General features: G+C 48.8%; 2 protein-coding genes and 1 long non-coding RNA gene across 8 annotated transcripts; 2 read left to right on the top strand and 1 right to left on the bottom strand.

Moving 5' to 3' along the window:
• Window positions 1–322: 322 nt before the first annotated feature.
• Window positions 323–7945, top strand: PIGO (phosphatidylinositol glycan anchor biosynthesis class O). Of its 4 annotated transcripts, none has more exons than XM_003995592.5 (11): window positions 323–436; window positions 1185–1724; window positions 2352–2495; window positions 2682–2805; window positions 3125–3284; window positions 3491–3670; window positions 3932–5459; window positions 6085–6291; window positions 6509–6723; window positions 7336–7406; window positions 7558–7945. In XM_003995592.5, exons 1-11 carry the CDS (start codon window positions 337–339, stop codon window positions 7685–7687), a joined length of 3399 nt encoding a protein of 1132 aa, XP_003995641.2. In that variant the 5' UTR covers window positions 323–336; the 3' UTR covers window positions 7688–7945. The 4 variants fall into 4 exon arrangements, with proteins under 4 accessions (XP_003995641.2, XP_006939310.1, XP_019671701.1 ...); XM_006939248.4 differs by having other exon boundaries at window positions 407–648; XM_019816142.3 differs by having other exon boundaries at window positions 407–1724.
• A 4590-nt stretch (window positions 7946–12535) lies between these two features.
• On the bottom strand, window positions 12536–20363 carry LOC111557507. Its single transcript, XR_002737560.2, has 4 exons — window positions 19699–20363; window positions 17639–17729; window positions 13959–17415; window positions 12536–13846 (listed from the first exon to the last, which is right to left on the bottom strand). It is a non-coding gene; the product is annotated as an uncharacterized LOC111557507 (long non-coding RNA).
• Window positions 13688–19204, top strand: FANCG (FA complementation group G). 3 transcript variants are annotated; one of them, XM_003995603.4, is made up of 14 exons: window positions 13688–13888; window positions 14094–14184; window positions 14574–14705; window positions 14938–15140; window positions 15598–15733; window positions 15897–16027; window positions 16126–16272; window positions 16397–16548; window positions 16932–16998; window positions 17260–17549; window positions 17701–17747; window positions 17938–18093; window positions 18548–18671; window positions 18825–19204. In XM_003995603.4, exons 1-14 carry the CDS (start codon window positions 13688–13690, stop codon window positions 18931–18933), a joined length of 1986 nt encoding a protein of 661 aa, XP_003995652.2. In that variant the 3' UTR covers window positions 18934–19204. The 3 variants fall into 3 exon arrangements, 2 of the variants coding, with proteins under 2 accessions (XP_003995652.2, XP_044898685.1); XR_002148302.2 differs by having other exon boundaries at window positions 18580–18671; XM_045042750.1 differs by lacking the exons at window positions 13688–13888; window positions 14094–14184 and adding an exon at window positions 14343–14458.
• Window positions 20364–20496: the final 133 nt, after the last annotated feature.

The following is a 20496-nucleotide window of genomic DNA, read 5'->3' as shown; positions in this document are numbered from 1 at the left end:
TGCTCATTTTTAAATTGGATTATCTTTTGAATTATTGAGTTGGAAGGTCCAGTGAAAGACATGAAGAGGAGGAATAATAAAACCTATCAGTTGGTGTCAGCTAAGCAAGTAGAAAATAAATATTATTTATCCCTATTTTACAGATGAGGTAATGCCCAATAATGCCAGTGAGTGGCAGAGCTAGGATTCAAGCTAAGTTTGATTCCAAAAGGCCAGCTCTTAACCTTAACCAAGAATGACCAGTGGTTCACTGAGTTGTAGCTTTGTTCCCTGCCCCTAATTCCCCTAAACTACAGACCTGCGCTCCTTGAGGAACCTCCTTGGAGGCGCCAGCAGATGGCGATGGGGCCCCTGTGGGCCACTCTGTCGGCCCGCGTCTGTCTATGGTACCACCAGTGCGCAGGCGTTGCCTCTGCGCTTCCGGGCGCCTTTCAAGGTGAGCCAGGGTCTCCGAGAACCTACTCCCTACTCCTCAATCCCTTTTCCCGAATCAAACCATCCCCCGCAGCTCGCAGCCGTCTAAGTACCGGAGCCAGGGTGCCCAGGAGATGGCCAGGTAGCCACCAGAGGAGGCAGAGCTGTCCGGACGTGTGGGTCCCGGCGAGGCCCACCGGCCGTAGACCCCGCGACTCTGCTTTGCTGCGCGGGGTAGGTCGTGACTCTGGTTGGTCTCCTGGCGATCCTGGCCTTCCAGAAGCGGAGCGTGACTCCTCCCCTTGGTCCTCTTGGTCTCCACCAGGCGGCGCCGTCATTCCGGCCCAGGTTCCCTTGCGCTGCGAGCCCTGGGCACCCCAGGGGTGTTGAGATTGGCAAGGAGAGAGGCGGAGAAATGAGCTGTCAGAGAGCGGTGTACCACTTGAAATAAGTTTCCCTCGTGGACTGTGCTTTTCATCATTAGAATCTCCTGGAGTACATGTGCAAATCCCTATGCTCCACCCCGAAAGATCCCGATTCAGTAGATCTGGGGTGGGGCCTGGAAATCAGCATTTTAAACGGCTGCTCCAGGTTGATGCCCATAATCTGCGGACCTCACCTTCAGAAACACCGGTGTAACTGGTGGAGAGGAACATTGCATTGGGTTGGCTATGGGGCTGTTTATCTTCTGGAAGGCTTCCAAGAGGAAGTGATTCTAGCTTGGCTTTGTATTGAGGGACCAGAAAATCCATTGGTTCTTTACCCCACAGTGATGAACTCCCTGCCCGCTACCAGCAGGATGCAGAAGATCTCAGTGCTGCTCTTCCTGGCCTGGGTCGGCTTCCTCTTCTACGCTGGCATTGCCCTCTTCACCAGTGGTTTCCTGCTCACCCGTTTGGAGCTCACCAACCATAGCAGCTGCCAAGAGCCCCCAGGCCCTGGGTCCCTGCCATGGGGAAGCCAAGGGAAACCCGGGGCCTGCTGGATGGCTTCTCGATTCTCTCGGGTTGTGTTGGTGCTAATAGATGCTCTGCGATTTGACTTTGCCCAGCCCCAGCGCTCACATGGGCCTGGGGAACCTCCTGTCTCTCTGCCCTTCCTGGGTAAACTGGACTATTTGCAGACGATCCTGGAGATTCAGCCCCACCATGCCAGGCTCTACCAGTCTAAGGCTGATCCCCCCACCACCACCATGCAGCGCCTCAAGGCCCTCACCACTGGCTCACTGCCTACCTTTATTGATGCTGGCAGTAACTTTGCCAGCTATGCCATAGTGGAAGACAATCTCATTAAGCAGCTTGCCAGTGCAGGTTAGTTTGGGCCTCTTTGGAGTCCAAGAGTACCTTAGCAGATTTCGTCTTTAGAAGTCAGAGAGCCAGAACTTTGGGTGTCCAGCTGCTTGCTAGACTATGCTGTGAGAGGACAGGGGAAGAGAAAGAGACTAGAGCCCTGCATGCAGCAAGTAGGGGTCTGGGCTTTGTCCTTCTGGAGTTTCTAGTCTGCATGGAATGTTGCTTTTATTTAGGGGGAGCTCTCAGTAAGGGGCAGTGGAGAGATGAGGAGAAGATGTGAATCTGGTTATTCTCACAAGTGAGAAAGCAGAGAGTCAGTCCATGCCCTGTCCACTCACTGACTTGGAAAATGTAACATATACCCAGGAAAGACAGATCAGCAAAGATAGCCAAGAATTGGGAATTAGCAGAGCCTTTTGTAGAAACAAGAAGTGAAAAGTCTTGTTATTGGGGAAAGTATGGTTAACAGGGAAAGCTTCTTGGCAGAAAATCTTAGGCCTTGAAAGATAAAGAGTTGTTGGATGAAATTGCTGTCCCTTCGAGTGCATGGTTGAGATTTCTGACGAGTCTTTAAAGGTCCCCCTCTTCTTTTTACCCCTGCCTTGACTCCTGCTCTGGCTGTGACCCACTCTCATGTCCCTGCAGGAAGGCGTGTGGTCTTCATGGGAGATGATACCTGGAAAGATCTTTTTCCTGGAGTTTTCTCTCAAGCTTTCTTCTTCCCATCTTTCAATGTGAGAGACCTGCACACAGTGGATAATGGCATCCTGGAACACCTCTACCCAACCAGTGAGCATTGGGCCAGAGGCAGGTCTGACTAAGATTAGGAGCTGGGGAGGGTTGCTTCAGGTCACAAATTCTGACCCTCCCATGGGTGCAGTGGCCTGGGCTTACATCCCTTGATAGATTGTCAAAAGCTGGCTGGGGTTGAGGAGTGGCCTTAGTCCCCTGTGCTCAGTGTTCTTCCTTTCACAGTGGACAGTAGTGAATGGGATATGCTGATTGCTCACTTCCTGGGTGTGGATCACTGTGGCCACAAGCATGGCCCTCACCACCCTGAAATGGCCAAGAAACTTAGCCAAATGGACCAGGTGATCCAGTGAGTGTGGGTTATTGGCTGGGGGAGTGGGTTTGTGTCTGAGAATCTCAGGATATATTGGCCCAAGAGAAAAAGTCTTTATCTTGGAGCCTCTTTCCTTGCTGAATTCTGTCTTTTCTAGGCCTTTCTTTTGAAGCTAGGAGCCTCATTCATCTTGAGTGACTCAGCATGTGGCTTTGGGCAGTAGGGTTGTGAATGAAGAGGTATCTCTTTGCCAAATGTCTAAGCCCTCCTGTTGGAAGTTATGGCTGGGGGTAAATGGGTCTCCAAGGAAAATCTTCACCCATTCCTACCCCCTGACATATTTCTTGGCCTTCAGGGGACTTGTGGAGCGTCTGGAGAATGACACACTGCTGGTGGTGATTGGGGACCATGGAATGACCATGACTGGGGACCATGGAGGGGATAGTGAGCTGGAGATCTCAGCTGCACTTTTTCTGTACAGTCCCACAGCCCTCTTTCCCAGTGCCCTACCACAGGTGAGGTCTGGGGTGTGCTTTGTCGGGTCTCCTGGTATTCAACCTCATCGAGATCACAGCATTCTTGTGGATCCCTCCACTTTAGATCCCCAAATTCTTTACCCTGGGCATTCCCCATTCATTTCCTACCTAGGTCCCTGTCTTCCATTCCAAATCCCGATCTCAGCTTTGTGGTGAACCCATTGGCCCCTCTCCTTTTCCTTTAGGAGCCGGAGATAGTTCCTCAAATCAACCTTGTACCTACGCTGGCCCTGCTGCTGGGCCTGCCCATTCCATTTGGGAACATCGGGGAGGTAATGGTTGAGCTGTTCTCAGTGGTTGAAGACCCCCAGCCTCACTCCTCTGCTCTGGCCCAAGCCTCAGCTCTTCATCTCAATGCCCAGCAGGTAGGTGATGGGTTGGGTTTCCAGGTGATAGAGCTAGGGTGGGCATGGGAGAAGCATAATGATCACTTCATTGTCCTTTGTTCATTTTTAATCCCACTGTCCATAGCCATGTCCTCCTTCCATTATCCCTCACTTCCCCCCTGTCTTGGACAGAGTTTGGGTCCCTGTTTTCCAGATACCTGCTTTGGTAACACTTACCCTTGCCTCTGTCCCGGTTTATGTCTTTGATGTGTTCCCTTGGCCTCTGACCATTTTTGCCAGGTATCCCGATTTCTTCACACCTACTCAGCTGCTGCTCAGGACCTTCAAATTAAGGAGCTTCATCGACTGCAGAACCTCTTCTCCAAGGCCTCTGCTGACTACCAACGGCTTCTGCAAAGCCCCCAGGGGGCTGAGGCAGCACTACAGACTGTGATTACTGAGCTGCAGCAGTTCCTGCGGGGAGTTCGGGCCATGTGCATTGAGTCTTGGGCTCGTTTCTCTTTGGTTCGCATGGCAGGGGGTGCTGCTCTCATGGCTGCTGCCTGTTTTCTTTGCTTGCTGGTATCCCAGTGGGTAACATCCCCAGGCTTCTACTTCTGCCCCCTCCTCCTAACACCCATGGCCTATGGTCTGGCTGGTGCCATAGTGTGTGCTGGACTCCTGACAGCTACCGGACTGAAGCCGGATCCAGTGGTCCTAGGGGCCATGGCTGCAGTGGGCTCACTCCTGCCTTTTTTGTGGAAAGCGTGGGCTGGCTGGGGGTCCAAGAGGCCCCCAGCAGCCCTACTGCCCATCCCTGGGCCTGTTCTGTTATTCCTGCTCATTCGTTTTGCTGCTTTCTTCTCTGACAGTTTTGTTGTAGCTGAGGCCAGGGCCACCCCCTTCCTTTTGGGCTCATTCATCTTGCTCCTGGTTGCGCAACTTCACTGGGAGGGCAAGCTGCTGCCACCTAAGCTTCTCACAATACCCCGCTTTTGCCTTTCGGCCTCAACAGGCCCGCCACGGCACAATGGCACACATGCCCTGGGACTTGGAGTTGGGTTGCTTTTATGTATAAGGCTAGCTGGACTTTTTCATCGGTGCCCTGAAGAGACACCTGCTTGCCATTCCTCTCCCTGGCTGAGTCCCTTGGCATCCATGGTGGGTGGTCGAGCCAAGAATTTGTGGTATGGAGCTTGTGTGGGGGCTTTGGTAGCCCTGTTAGTTGCTGTGCGCCTGTGGCTTCGCCGCTATAGTAACCTCAAGAGCCCTGAGCCCTCTGTGCTCTTTGTGCGCTGGGGGCTGCCCTTAATGGTACTAGGCACTGCCGCTTACTGGGCATTGGCATCAGGAGCAGATGAAGCACCCCCACGTCTCCGGGCCCTGGTTGCTGGAGCATCAGTTGTGCTGCCCAGGGCTGTGGCAGGATTGGCCGCTTCAGGGCTCATGCTGCTGCTCTGGAGGCCTGTGACAGTGCTAGTGAAGGCTACAACAGGTGCTCCAAGGACCAGGACTGTCCTCACTCCCTTCTCAGGCCCCCCAACTTCTCGTGCTGACCTGGATTATGTGGTTCCTCAAATCTACCGACATATGCAGGAGGAGTTCCGGGGCCGTCTAGAGAGGACCAAATCCCAGGGCCCCTTGACTGTGGCAGCTTATCAGTTGGGGAGTGTCTACTCAGCTGCTATGGTCACAGCTCTCACCCTTTTGGCCTTCCCACTTCTGCTTTTGCATGCAGAACGCATTAGCCTTGTGTTCCTGCTTCTGTTTCTGCAGAGCTTCCTTCTCCTGCATCTGCTTGCTGCTGGGATATCCATCACCACCCCTGGTAAATACATTTCTCAGCCCTGGTTCATCCAAGGACAGTAGTGATGTGACTTCGGCCCCTCTTGTTTTCAGGGAGGTGTTGCTCCTCAGATTCTTCACATGGTTGGGAGGGTTCTCCAGATGTCCTCTTATCTGCTGTAGCCAAGCTAATTGATCCCTCCCACTGGCTCTCAAGGCCAGCAAGGTTCATGGAGGAGAGAGACAGGAGTACTCCAAGACTCATTTCTTTTTTTTTTTTTTTTCCAAGACTCATTCCTTATTGAAATGCTGCATCTTCATGAGTGCATTTCCTGATTTTCCAGTGATGGGAGTGGTGAATTATGAGCATGTGATGTCAACAGTGAGCTGTGCATACATGAGAGAGAGAAAGAGATAGATCATAGTTGAGATGTTCAGATTTAGAGTAACGGGGACTTAGTGCCACAGAGGGAATTAGAATAACAGAGTGTTGAATGTAAAGAGGTTGGATGATTGGCATGTGCAAGTGTGTGTGTGTGTGTGTGTGTGTGTGTGTGTGTGTGTGTGTGTGTATAGTACTGAAGTAGTAGGAGTATATGATCATGAGGCAGTAGGCTATGGATTAGAGAATGGGATGTGACTGTGAAAAGGTATATCTCTTCCCCCAGGTCCTTTTACTGTGCCATGGCAGGCAGTTTCTGCCTGGGCCCTCATGGCCACACAGACATTCTACTCCACGGGCCACCAGCCTGTCTTTCCAGCCATTCATTGGCACGCAGCCTTCGTGGGATTCCCAGAGGGTCATGGTTCCTCCACCTGGCTGCCTGCTCTGCTGGTGGGAGCCAACACCTTTGCCTCCCATCTCCTCTTTGCAGGTAACTCCTCATTCCTCTCTTGCTTCCCTTGTTTACTCTGAATTTGTGGAAAGAAAAGAAAGTCCTGGATTTGAGTGGGGAGATGTGATTTTGTTGGATCTTTGGCACCCCTTGGCCAATGGTAATTGGAGCCTCAGTCAACTAGGGTGGTTGGGGGCCAGGGTGGCCTGGTCCCTGGGTCCTCCATTGATTCTAGTCCTGCCTTCCTCTGAGGCAGTAGGTTGCCCATTGCTTCTGCTCTGGCCCTTCCTATGTGAGAGTCAAGGACCTCGGAAGAGGTGGCAGCCCCTAGGGAGTGAAGCTGAATCCAGAGTCAGGCCTGAGGAGGAGGAGGAGCCACTGATGGAGATGCGGCTCCGGGATGCGCCTCATCACTTCAATGCAGCACTGCTGCAGCTGGGCCTCAAGTACCTCTTTGTCCTTGGTATTCAGGTAGGTACAGGGAGAGATCACAGGGTTAGTGACCTTTCTCATGTGTGTACATCACATTCTTTTTTTCATACTTTACCAAAACCCTAGGAGACAGCCTTGACTGAAGTACAGTTAAGAAAAATGGTTGCCCAAGGCCACTCGCCTCAAGTGGTTATATTGAGACTTAGACCTGAGTCTCCTTAATCCTAGTCATGGATTGTTTCCTCTCTACAAGCTAGATCTGGACCCTGCTGGTTGCATTTGGGGATTCCTCCATTAGTGGACAGACTGGAAAAACTGAGGTGATGGCCAGGATTCTTTCCCAGGCTATGGTCATGGATCTTCTTTCCATTCAGAGGCAGAAGGTGTGACTCTGACATTTTCCTCCACCCTGGAAGGCAGAGCCTGAGTATAAGCACAGATGGATAGTGCTTGCTCAAGGTCACACAGTGAGTCATGGTGAGGCCAGGAAAAGAATTAGGTCTCCCAACTCCTCATCTAGGGTTTTTTTTTTCACTGACATGCACTAGTTTCCTACTCCTCCCATTCTTCACAGGGGCCTATAGCACTTCTCCCTTTGACCTGCTTCTTCTCCCCTTCCCAAATAACTTGACCTTTCGTATCCTTTCTTAGATTCTGGCCTGTGCCTTGGCAGCCTCCATCCTCCGCAGGCATCTCATGGTCTGGAAGGTGTTTGCTCCCAAGTGAGTGGATTTGCTTGAGAAGTATTGGCATTGGGGTGGGTAAGCTTGGATGAAAGAATGAACATCAGGGCGGCAGGTTTTGTCTCATCAGGGAAAAGGCCTCCAGATCTACTTTCAGTGTCCCCTGAGAATTCTCCACATTTCTTTGCAGGTTCATTTTTGAGGCTGTGGGCTTCATTGTGAGCAGCGTGGGACTTTTCCTGGGCATAGCTTTGGTGATGCGAGTGGATGGTGCTGTGAGCTCCTGGTTCAGGCAGCTAGTTCTGGCCCAACAGAGGTAGCCTAGGCTGCAAGTGCTGGCTTTGTGGCCACAGGGAGAGCTGAAGAACAATCTCGCCTGGCCTATACAGGTGCTGGATCATCTGCAAGAGAGGCTTAGCCACACTTCTTACCACCATGCAGCCAGGAGCTACTGACATCTGGGACTTCGTTATTTTATGATTCAAAATCATAGTGGGGCATGGTCCCTAACTGCTGCTTTGAATGCATCTAAGGGACTGGAGGGTGGTCTCCAAAATAGAATAAAATAATAATGTAAATATGTGTGTCTGAGAGGTGGGGGAGTCCCCACTGTCCTACAGGGACTAGGAAGAGGGTCACTCTCCCCTCCTATGAGGCACAGATGGCATCAGCCCATCTTGTGCAGACCTGGCTACACCTGAAAACTTTTGGGAAGTGGTTGGAGTTGTCTGAATTCACTTCTTCCCAAATCACTTCTGTTATCCCACTGTCTTTTTTTTTTTTTTTCCATGTAACATGTTTTATTAAATTCTTCTGCTAATAGCAGAGATGGCTGAAAAGACAAGCACAGGCAACATGGAGTACACAAACCCACTGTCTAAAGCCCCAAACAGTGTTGCATTCCCTCCTCTGTTGTGTTCTTTCACGCTAGAACACCCTTTGCCCTTTGCTTCTGTGGAGGCCAGGAAGCCACCCTAGTTTTCCAACCTTTGCTGCCATTTATCAGACCTAATTGCCCATCTTAAATAGCATTCCATCTTGTCCCATTGATTATTACTGACTTGGAGCCAAAACTATATAAATTTAATGCATCTCTTATGTTCTTCATCCACCTCACTACTATGTAAGATTGAAGTACTGGTGGCAAATTCTCATGGAAATGTCCATCAAAGGAGGGGGAGGGGAAGACCCTGAGGAGAAGGGTCAGGACTGGGATTTGATGTTTGATAATGCCCAGGACAAGTGATGATGAAGTAAAGGCATTCACCACTGTGGCAGCTAAAGGAAGAGTTGGAGTTATTGTGGCTAATAGTCTCTAATGCTACAGAGATCAAACAAAGATAAGTTCATACTGTTTCAGGCAGTTAGAGGATAGGACATTGGTAACCCTGGCAGGAATAGATTTAATAATATAAGAGAAGTTAGGCCCCAGCTAAAACTGTAAGATGAATTAGAAAAAGATCCCTTTCCTTAATCTGGGGGACACTATTCCCAAGCATCATTTAATAAGCAGACAATGCCTCTGTGAGAAGAAAAGACCCTTTCCCATCCCTAGCACCCATGGGAAGGATTTCAGAGCCTAGTCCCTCATCTTGTCTTAGGTTCCCCCCAATCCCGTTCCTTTTTTGCAGAGAGCCTCCTTCCCTGGAGCCTAAGGAAAATCTGTTCTTAGTACCATTGGCTATTTCCTCTTCTGATCTAACTACAAGATCCTTTTAGAGAAAGATCTGTTAAAAATTCTTGGGGCACCTGAGTGGCTTAGTTGAGCATCTGACTCTTGATTTCTGCTCAGGTCATGATCCCAGGGTTGTGGTATTGAGCCCCATGAGCACCCCTGCTTAACATTCTCTTCCCCCTCTGCCCTTCTCCCCTGCTTGTGCTCTCTCTCTCTCTCTCAAAAAAAAAAAAAAAAATCTCATTTCTGCTTCTTACTTGACATCAAAGACCCCATTACACACTAACTTATTGTTTGTTGTGTTGTGTTGTGTTGTGTTGTTTTGTTCTGAGAGAGAGTGTGTGTGAACTGGGGAGGGGCAGAAGGAGAGGGAGAGAGAATATTAAGCAGGATCCATGTTCAGCTCTGAGCTCTTTGCAGGGCTCTATCCCATCACCCTGGGATCATGACCTGAGCCAAAATTGAGAGTTGGATGCTCAACTAACTGAACCACCCAGGTGCCCAACTTTTTTGTTTTGTTTTGTTTTGTTTTGTTTTGTTTTGTTTTGTTTTGTTTTAGAGAGCTTTATTGAGGTACAATTTACCATAAAATCCAGCCATTTAAAGTGCACAATTTTGGGTGCCTGGATGGCTGGCTCGGTCAGTTAAGCATCTGACTCAATTTCGGCTCAGGTCATGATCTCACAGTTGTGAGATCGAGCCCAGTGTTGGGCTCAGCGCCGGGCATGGAGTTTGTCTAAGATTCATTCTCTCTCTCTCCCTCTGCCTTTCCACCACGCACCCTCTCTCTCTCTCTCAAAAAGAAAAAAAAAAATAGTGCACAATTCAATAATTGTATATTCACAGAATTCTGCAACCATCATCACAGTTAATTTTAGAATGTTTTCATCACCCCAGAAAGAAACTCCATACTCTTTCCTATTACCCTCCAAACCTCCCTACATCCATCCCTAACCTGAGGCAACCACTAATCTGCCTTCTGACTATATTCGCCTATTTTGGACGTTTCATATAAATGGAATGTTATAATATGTGGCCTTTTCTGGCTTTTACTCAGCCTAATGTTTTCAAGGTTCATCCACGTTGCAGTACATATGAGTATTTCATTTCTTTCTTACGGCCAAATAATGTTCCATTGTATGGATATATCAATTTTGTTTATTCATTCATCCATTGATGGACATTTGGGTTCTTTGCACCTTTTGGTTATTATGAATAATGCTGCTATGACCATCCATATACAAGTTTTGTTTGGACATAGGTTTTCATTTCTTTTTCACTTATACCTAGTAGTATATTGTGGAATTGCTAGGTCCTATTGTAAATCCGTGTTTAACGTTTTGAAGAACTGCCAGTTTGTTTTCCAAGGCCACTGCACCATTTAATATTCCCATTACTAGTGTGTATGAGGGTACCAATTTCTTCACATTCATGCCTTTACTTACTATTAACTATTTTTTATTTAACCATCCTATCAGGTGTGAAACGGAAAAATTGTGTTTTTGGTTTGCATGTCCTTGATGACTAGTGATATTGAGCATTTTTCTTATGCTTATTGGAGAACTGTCCATTCAGGACCTTTCTCTGTTTATTAATTGGGTCTTATTTTTACTTTTGAGTTATGACGTTGTTTATATATTCTAGATAGAAATCCCTTGTAAGATATATGATCTGCAAATATTTATTCTTCTGTGGATTGTCTTTTTTTTAAATTTTTTTTTTAACGTTTTATTTATTTTTGAGACAGAGAGAGACAGAGCATGAACGGGAGGGTCAGCGAGAGGGAGACACAGAATCTGAAACAGGCTCCAGGCTCTGAGCTGTCAGCACAGAGCCCGACGCGGGGCTCGAACTCACGGACCGCGAGATCATGACCTGAGCTGAAGTCGGCCGCCCAACTGACTGAGCCACCCAGGCGCCCCGTGTCTTTTTTTTTTTAAAAGCAGGCACCACACCCAAGGTGGGGCTTGAACTCATGACCCTGAGATCAAGAGTTATATGCTCTACCAAGTGAGGCAGCCACCCCAGGCATTTCATTTTCTTGATAGGGTTCTTTGAGGCACAAACTTTTTAAATTTCGATGAAGTCCAATTCATCCTATTTTTCTTTTGTTGCTTGTGCTTTTTGGCTTCAAATGTAAAAAATCTTATCTAGTGCCACGATTCAGTTATAGAAATTTTTATCACTCTCACAAAGTCCCTAAACTTTGTTTACAATGAATTCCCAAATTCACCCTAGGCCACTGATATGTTTTAGTTTTTCTAAATTTGCCTTTTATGGACATTTCATACAAATGGAATCATCAAATATGTGGTCTTTTGGTCTGGTTTCTTTGACTTAGAATATTTTTGAGGTTCATCCATGTTGATGCATGTATCAGTTTTTGCCCCTTTTTATTACTGAGTCATATTCCATTGTATGGCTATGATCAGCCAATGGACATTTGGATTGTTTTTAGTTTTATTTAGCTATTATGAATATTTTTGTAGCTGCTTTGAGTATTTGCATACCAGTCTTGGTGTAGACATAAGTTGTTTTTTTTTTTTTCTGAGAGATAGAGGGCGCAAGTGAGCAAGGGGCAGAGAGAGAGAGAGAGAGAGAGAGAGAGAGAGAGAGAGAGAGAGGAAGGGAGGGAGAGAGAGAGAGAGAGAGAGAGAGAAAGAAATTGGGCTAACCCGAAGTGGGGCTCAAGCTTACCAGATGCAGGACTCGAACTCACAAACAGTGAGATCATGACCTGAGCCAAAGTCAGATGTTTAACTGACTGAGCCACCCAGGAGCCCTTGTTTTTCTTTCTTGAGAGGATTCCTTGGAGTGGAATTGCTGTATGATTTACTTTTTTAGAAATTGCCAAACTGTTTTCTAAGGTATCTATAATGTTTTATATTCCCACTAAGTATGAAGGTTTTAGTTTCTCCACATCCTCACCAACATTTGGTATTATCTGTTTTGTTTTGGTGGTGGTGTTTTGTTTTGTTTTGTTTTGTTTTTTAAGTAGGTTCCACACCCAATGTGGGGCTGGAACTAAGACCTTGAGATCAAGAGTTGCTTGCTGTACTGACTCTGCCAGCCAGGCACTTTTGGTATTCTCTGTTTTTGTTTTTTTGTTTTGTTTTGTTTTGTTTATTTATTTATTTATTTATTTATTTTGGTAATAGTTTATTTTATTTTTGAGAGAGATAGAGTGTGAGCGGGAGAAGGGCAGAGAGAGACACACAGAATCCGAAGCCAGCTCCAGGCTCTGAGCTGTCAGCACAGAGCCAGATGCAGGACTCGAACCCATGAACCGTGAGATCATGACCTGAGTGCCCCTGTGTTTTATTATTGTAACTATGAGTGTACGTGTATAATGGTGTCTCAGGATTTTAATTTGCATTTCCTTGATAGCTAATGATGTTGATCATCTTTTTACATGCTGCTTAGCCATTCATGTATTTTTTTTTTTTTTTGGTAAAATTTCTATTCATATTTTTCTGTCTTAAAATGGTTTAAATTATTTTTATTTTTGAGCTTTGAGAGTTATGTATTGTGGATAGAGATCTGTTATGTGTATGCTCTGCAAATAATTTCTCCACTTTATGATTTTTCTTTGAATTTTCTCGATGGTGCCTTTTTGTAGCACAAGTTTTGTTTTTGTTTTTATTTCTTTTGAGAAAGAGGTGCCTGGGCTGGGAGGGGCAGAGAGAGAGAGAATCCAAAGCAGGCTCTGCACCAGTAGCCCAGAGCCCTACCCAGGGCTCCACTTCACCAACCTGAGATCATGACCTGAGCTGAAACTAAGAGTCTGATGTTTAACCACTGAGACACCCAGGCGCCCCAGAGCTGTTTGTTTTTGTTTTGCCCTCAGAGTTTTTAATGTTAATAAAGTTCAACTTATCCATATTGAGTTGATTTTATCTCTGGTAAGGGTCACAGTTTTGTTTTTATATATGGATATCCAAGTCTCCTGGGTCCATTTGTTGAAAGATTCAGAGGTACCTTTGAGCAGTGTGTCCTGCTCAAGCCTAGGGCTTCCATGGCCAGCAGTCAGACTGCACGAGGTTGAGCAGAATGTGGTAGCGTGTTAGTGCTCTGTGGTGAGCAAAGAAAGGAAGGGTTGTTGACCAAAAGCCTTGGTCTCCTTTCAGTTGCTTTTGGAAATAACTCTGCGCCATGGCTGGGATTTTTGTGGCTGCTTTCGGCCGTACTACGCTTCCCAGCATGCACTGCTCGGGCCTCCCTTGTGCGGGGCGGCGCCAAGCCAGACCGACCTAGGAGTTTGGCTGCGAGGGAAGGGCTGAGCCACGGGTTTTGGTACCGAGATCGATTTCTCAGGGTTTTGGCCTTCCTGAGAGACTAGCAAGCTGAACCTTAAGAAATACTACCTCTCCACTCAGACACACTCCCATCCTCTGACCCGCCTTAGCCTCCCTCTTGGTTTGGGCCCTGACTCGTTTCTTCTTCGAGTTTCCCGCGGGGACTAACCCTTGAAGACGACCAACCGCAGCCGAGATTTTGACGGCCTGGCCAACCAGAGACCAGGTGGAAGAGGCGGGGGTGGGAGCCGGCACAGCGTCCGGGAGAGAGTTTTTCCGTTTCCATTTTTCGCGTAGGGGGTGAGCCGCCCCTCCTGGGGCCCTAAGGGGAGCAAGGGAGTCACGGGGGGATGCAGAAGCGCACGGACCCCTCCCCGCTCGGGCGGGGACCTCGGCGAGGCCGGGCTTACCTTTCAGCAGCACCCTCCAGGGGTCTGGGCCCAGCCTCTGCAACCTTGTCGCACCAGACCCCTCTGGGCTCCTCAGGACTACACGCCAGCTGCCTAGACCTGTGGAGGGAAAAGAATGACCAGCTAGTTCGACAGGCCAAGGTAACGTGGTTGCTGGGACCCTTGCTTTGCAGCCCCAAATTATCAGAAGGAGGGTTTCCCGTGGATTTACCCCAGCTGACGGGAGGTATTGAGTTTGACCTTCCCCCAGGAGCCAGAAATGACTGGAGAAAGACATCCTTTGCTATTGTTGCAACGGGAGAAATAAGGATCGATCCTCAGTGATACCCCATTCCACATTTCGTAGGTGGCTCAGGACTCGCGTCAGTTTCTGAGAGGACAGCAGCTGGCCCAAGATGTGCTGGAAGGATTCAGGGGACTCCTGCATAGCCTGCAGGGTAAGCAGGATCCTCCTCAGGACGGTCAGTTATCCTTCTCCACAGCCAGAGACCAGTTCTGCATTTCTGGGATTGAGAAAATTACTCAGGGGGCAGGGAATCCTGTTTAAGGCACAGACAAGACTGAAATGGAATTCTCTTTGGTACAGGTGAATCTCTGAGCCCTGCCATGCCCCCTCCCTCACTTCCCCTCACTCCCCAGCATTTGAAGAAATGGTCTCCAGGATGGTCCAATCTGAAGAACTTTCTGCCCTTTCCAAACTCTGTACAAAGGGTGATTCTTTATTGAGGCCATTTTGGTTGGGGTGATGTGATCTTTGGGTTTGGATCTTATCTGGGAAATCTTTCCTGGGAAAGTAGTCAGTGAAATCAGCATGTGTTTGCTTCAGGTCTCCCTGCAGCTGTTCCTGTTCTCCCCTTGGAATTGACTGTTACCTGCAATTTCATTACCATGAAGGCAAGCCTGGCCCAGGGTTTCACTGAAGACCAAGCACAGGATATCCAACAGAGCCTGGAGAGAGGTGAGGGCTAGAGATTGCTTTCCATATCCCTGCCAGCCTGTTTGGGTTTAAGTCCTTGCAAAGGGGATGAGAGGAGCAATAAAATCTGTTACCGCCAGGGAGAGAGATGCCCTTTTCTTATCCACCAGGTGCTCCTTAGCCCAGGAGCACCTTTGTGACCTTTGGGCTCCTGCAGAGAAAGGAAACCAGAGATGAAGTCCCAACCTCAGCTGTATGTGTGTGTCTTCTACAGTGCTGGAGACCCAGGAGCAGCTTGGGCCCAGACTGGAATGTGGGCTCAGGGGGCTGTGGGACTCTGTTCTCCATTATTCCTCTGTTCTGCTGGAGCTACTCCCTGCCCTTCACCACCTGGCTGGCCTGCAGGCTGCCCTGTGGCTAAGTACTGACTGTCTTGGGGACCTGACCTTGCTGCTGCAGACCTTGAATGGTAACCAGGTAATGTGGGAAGTAACCTGTATCTAAGGGCCTCTTCCCTTCTTTCACCCCTCTCAGCTGCAGTAGCATCATTTTGTGCTGGGAAGTTCTGCTGGGTTGGTGGTCAGAAGACCTAGGTTCTCTCCAGGACTCTTGGTGACCTTGTTTTGCTTGGTCTCTCATTGGGGGGATTCTCTTGAGTGGTTTTTAAAATAGCTTAATGATCTTGGATAGGGTTAGGGCTTTTATGATCTTGCTGAAGTGTCCTCATGGGCTTATACTGAATGAGAAGGTGCACTAGACCAGATCATCTGTGCCCCAAGTTTTTCTTCCTCCCTTTATCCTTGCTGTCTCTCTCTTAGAGTTGAGGGAATAGGAATCAGGAGGACCCTTGATTTCAAGGTCCAGCCAGGACAGACTGAGATAGGAGAAGAGGTGGTTATAGGCTTGGAGCTTCTGATCATCCTTCTTTCCTCAGAGTGAGGCCTCTGAGGATCTGCTGCACCTTCTGAAAACTTGGAGCCCCCCAGCTGAGGAGTCAGATGCTCCATTGACCTTGCAGGATGCCCGGGGCTTAAGGGATGTCCTTCTTACAGCTTCTGCCTATCGCCAAGGTCAGCTAGCAATCTGACTCATCCCTTCCTCCCCACTCCCTGTCTTGAGGAGTCCTTTGGCTCATACCTTCCTTGTCATGTCCCATTTAGCTCTGTGCTCTTGTTCCCTGTCATGCCCCTTGCCCTGTAGGCTTCTTTAAGTTTACACCCTGATTGCCCTCAGGCCTCCAGGAATTGATCACAGGAAGCCTGCCCAAGGCATTGAGCAGCCTGCAAGAAGCAGCCTCAGGTCTGTGTCCACGGCCTGTGTTGGTCCAGGTGTACACAGTCCTGGGGACCTGTCTTCGTAAAATGGTACAGACAGTCTTAGGGTGGGTTGGGAAACCATGGGTGTTATGAATAGCTTTCTGCTTTGTGAGGTAGCTAAGGCTTGTGTTCTCTCACCCCTCTAGGGCAATCCACAAAGAGCTCTGCTGTACTTGGTTGCGGCCCTGAAAGGGGGATCACCCTGGGGTCCTCCACTTCTGGAGGCTTCCAGGCTATATCAGCAACTGGGGAACACAGCAGCAGAGCTGGAGAGTCTGGAGCTGTTGGTTGACGTAAGGAACTGAAGATATGGGGATGGCTGAGGGGCTTGTATTAGGGAGAATAATCAAGTTGTAAATAGAAGGAAATATGGCTCCCAAAGATTATAGATATACTTTTTCTTTGTGTTCCTTTTAGGCCTTGAGTGTCACTCACAGTCCTGAAGCCCCCCAGCTTCTTATTGAAGTAGAGTTACTACTTCCCCAACCTAACCCAGCCTCACCCCTTCACTGTGGCACACAGAGCCAGGCCAAGTACCTGCTAGCAAGCCGATGCCTACAGATAGGAAGGTGAGGTTCCACTGCCTTGATCATCTGAGTTCTTCCCATTTCTGATACCTTCCCTGGGATGTGACTCTGCTTCTGTTCTTTCGTATGGACAGTATGGACAAGTCAGTGGTAGGACATAGGTTCCCACTCTTCAGTCTCCTGCCTTGCTGATGGACCTGAACTTAGGACTCTTCACCCAGACACTAACTCCTATATCTTGAAAACTCTGAAATCTCCCAGATCCATTCTGTAAGGAGGGTAGATCCATAGTGAGCTAGGATTGGAGTTCCAAGACCCCACTTTTCCTACTCCCCAGGGCCCTTGAGCATCCCTTTGTTAGCTATGAGCCTTTGGAGGGCCCTGCTAATGGCCTAATATGAAGTTCATGGGCTATGACTTCTTAGGGCAGAGGACGCTGCAGAGCATTACTTGGACCTGCTGGCTCTGTTGCTGGATGACTCTGAGCCAAAGGTGGGTATGTCTTCAAGGTTCTCTACAATAGGGTGGGAGGGTTGGAGTCTAACTTTGGAATAGAGCAGGACTACTGTTTTCTCTTTTTTCTTCTGCTGTTCTGTCTGTCCAAGCTGCAAGGCCAAACTAGGAAGGTTCTCAGAATAAGTGGTCCAGGGTAGCAAGCAATGGGTGGTCTCCATGTGGTACCAGAGCCTGGTGAAGAGGTTGGGGATGGTGGCCAATGTCTCTTCAAGACACTGCATCCTCCTTCCACCCCAGTTCTCCCCACCCCCATCCCGTCCAGGGCCCTGCATGCCTGAGGTGTTCTTGGAGGCAGCAGCAGCACTGATCCAGGCAGGCCGAGCACAGGATGCCTTGACCGTATGTGAGGAGCTGCTCAGCCGCATGTCGTCTCTGCTTCCCAAGATGCCCCAGCTGTGGGAAGATGCCAGAAAAGGAACCAAGGAGTCACCACACTGTCTATCCTGGGTCTCTGCCACCTACCTGCTTCAGGGTCGAGCCTGGGTGCAGCTGGGGGCCCAAAAAGAAGCAATTAGTGAATTTAGCCGGTGAGCCCAGGAAGCCAACCAGGATCCTAGGGGAAGTGTGGAGGGATAATTTGCTGATTGGGACCTGAGTTGGTAAGCTCCATACTTACCTACTCATCCCAGAGTTATTGAGGTCGACTCCTCTTCATCCCTGTTCTTTGTCCCACTTCAGGTGCCTTGAGCTGCTCTTCCAAGCCACACCTAAGGACAAAGAACAAGGTGATCTAGACTCTCGGTTTTCCTCCCTCTTGGAAGTGGGGGTGGTGAATGTGTTGCCTCTCCATGCGTCCTAGCCTACTATGAGGCTTAAAAGAAAGGAACTGCAGATACAAGAAGAGAAAGAGGAGTACTTGGGGTTTTGGTGACTGTGTAGCAGGGACACTCTTTTGACTTTGGGGATGGTCCCCAGGTCCTGCTTCCAGCTATGAGCAGGGGTGTATGTCAGATGTGGCACTGCAACAGCTTCGGGTAGCCGCCCTGATTAGTCGTGGACTGCAATGGGTGGCCAGTGACCAAGATACTAAAGCCCTACAGGACTTCCTCCTCAGTGTGCAGATGTGCCCAGGTATGTATATTTGCATGACATCAGTTATGCCCAGATGCACAAGGACAGAGAGGCCCATGGGGGAGGTACTTGGGGATTAGTGGAAGAGTGATGTTCCCAGATAGAAGGGGATGAATGAGGTTGTACTGTATATACCTAGGGATATACCAGGTTTGAGAACACATGCAAGTGTATATGGAGGCCTCTCAGGAGTTTCTCAGTCTTCCCAGTGTCCTCAGACACAAAGACCAGAACCGTGCTGGGCGTATGTTAGGGGGAAGCAGGGTCAGCTGAGCCCTTTGTCCTGGGCAGCTGTACCCAGGGATAGGAATGGTTGGGAATGAACTACTCTTGGTTCCATGTGTGAATGTAGACAAGATACTTTCTTGCTCTAGACTTCAGTTTCTTCTTTTATAAAATGATGCTTAAGGCTGTGTCAAATTCTAAGACTCCCTACTCTGGGGTGGGGCTATAGGTAATCGAGATGCTTCCTTTCACCTGCTTCAGACTCTGAGGAGGATGGATCGGAGGGATGAGGCCAGTGCTCTCTGGAGGAGCCTGGAGGCCCAAGCTAAGTTGCCACAGGAGAATGCTGCATGGTGAGGCTGAGGCCTGTGGACTTGGGGCCAAGGGCATTTGGCATTCTGGAGTACTTGAGTCTATGGAGGGTGGTGGTGAATGAAAGGGAGGGAATGGCTGTCCAATTTTCTGCCTATCCTTTACCCTTAGACATCACTCTTTTTGCTCTCCAGGTCTCTCCCCCTGTACCTAGAAACCTATTTGAGTTGGATTCGTTCCCCTGACCGTGAAACCCTTCTTGAGGAGTTTCAGACATCTCTGCTGGAACCTTGTGACCTGTAGCTGCCATGTTTTTAAAAGCCTGAACTGCGGCCCATTTCTCCATGGGGAGGGCTTTCTGCTTTACCAATTTTGGGGAATATGGGTGAAACTAATCATTCCTATATAAATCTGGCACTGAAGAGGTTGGTAGTAGTCTCGCCAAATTTGGCCTAGTTACTGCCATTCTGGTTCCAGAAGAAACCCTCCTTGCCACCAAAAAGGCAATGACTTTGCTTATGATGCCTTTTTTCCTGTTTCTCCTTTTCTTGTGTTGAGTAAAATCTCATATTTATCTCTTGTTTGCCTGCTACATCTACTTGAGTGGGAAGGCTCAGAGCTATCTGATTCAGTTGAGTGCTGGTTGTCTAAGATACCCTCTCCCAACATCATCTACCTAATGAGGTTGAGTTCTTGGTGGAAGAAAGGGCTACAGGAATCCTTGCAGTGGCTTTGGTTCTTTCTGTTGCCTAAAAGCCACAGAGTCCCAAAGCCCAGGATCTGTGCAAGGTGACAGAATGAGTGGAGCTGGGTCTGGAAGGTGGTCTGGGTAGGCCTCTCGGGACAAGGGCAGGTATTTGAGTCTTAGAGGGGAGGGACAAGCATACCTCTGAGTCTGAGTGACTCCTCACTCCAATCCCAAATTCTAGAAATTTGGGATTTGACTAAGTCAACCATGTCTGTGTGGCTATGGGGTGGAGGATTAATTAAATCAGCATGCTACCAAAGCTGATTATTTTATTATTTTTTTAAAGTAGGCTCCACACCCAAAGTGGGGCTCAAACTCACCACTTGGAGATCAAGAGTCCCGTGTTCTACCAATTGATCCAGCCAGGTGCACACACCCCTCCTTTTTTCCCCAAAGCTGCTTATCACATTTAGTCAGGTCTAGCCTGCATTTGGAACCCAAGAACTTCAAGTCTCATAATGCAATTTTCTTGCTGCTTTGGGTTCTATTGAATCTACTGTGTGTTCTGCGGCTGAGGAACTGTAAAGCCTATAGGACTAGGGTTACCAGAGGGTGCCAAGACAATACAGTGGAGTGGATTAAGAGCTGAGGTGCTATTCAGACGGTTCAGAGTAGGGGTGGCTGGAACCAGCATTTTGAAGGAGTAAGGCGGGGGGTTAGGGTGGATCCTTAGATTTAGGAAGAAGATGGGATTCTTCCTCCTGTGTAGATTATCACTGCAACAGGACTAGACTAATGCAAGGGTTCAATCCATTGTGCCAGGTTCTTCAGCAGGATAAAATCAGGAGCCAATGAACTGGAGCCAAGTAGGAGAGTCCGCCTCCCAGGGATTAAAGGCTCTTCTTTCTCCAGTCGATCTGGCTCCGTCCTTTTCGTTGATTGGTCGCGAGTTCCAATCCGTCGAGGAAGCGTACCGCAGCGGCCAATTGACGTGGCGTTACTAGGCGTGTTGCATCCCTGAGGCGGGAGCCAGGCCGCAGGCAAATTTCCTGATTGGCTCTGGTCCGCGGGTTGCTGGGGAGAGGCGCGTAGGGGCGGGCGGGAGTCCCCAGGGCAGGCGCTGATTGGCTGAGGTGAGAGCACCTCTCCTTCCGATGATTCGGCTCTTCTCGGCTCAG

This window comes from Felis catus, chromosome D4, assembly GCF_018350175.1.
Source record: "Felis catus isolate Fca126 chromosome D4, F.catus_Fca126_mat1.0, whole genome shotgun sequence".
Taxonomy (NCBI): domain Eukaryota; kingdom Metazoa; phylum Chordata; class Mammalia; order Carnivora; family Felidae; genus Felis; species Felis catus.
Note: the sequence above shows the minus strand (reverse complement) of the source record. Positions and strands in the feature narration are given on the sequence as shown.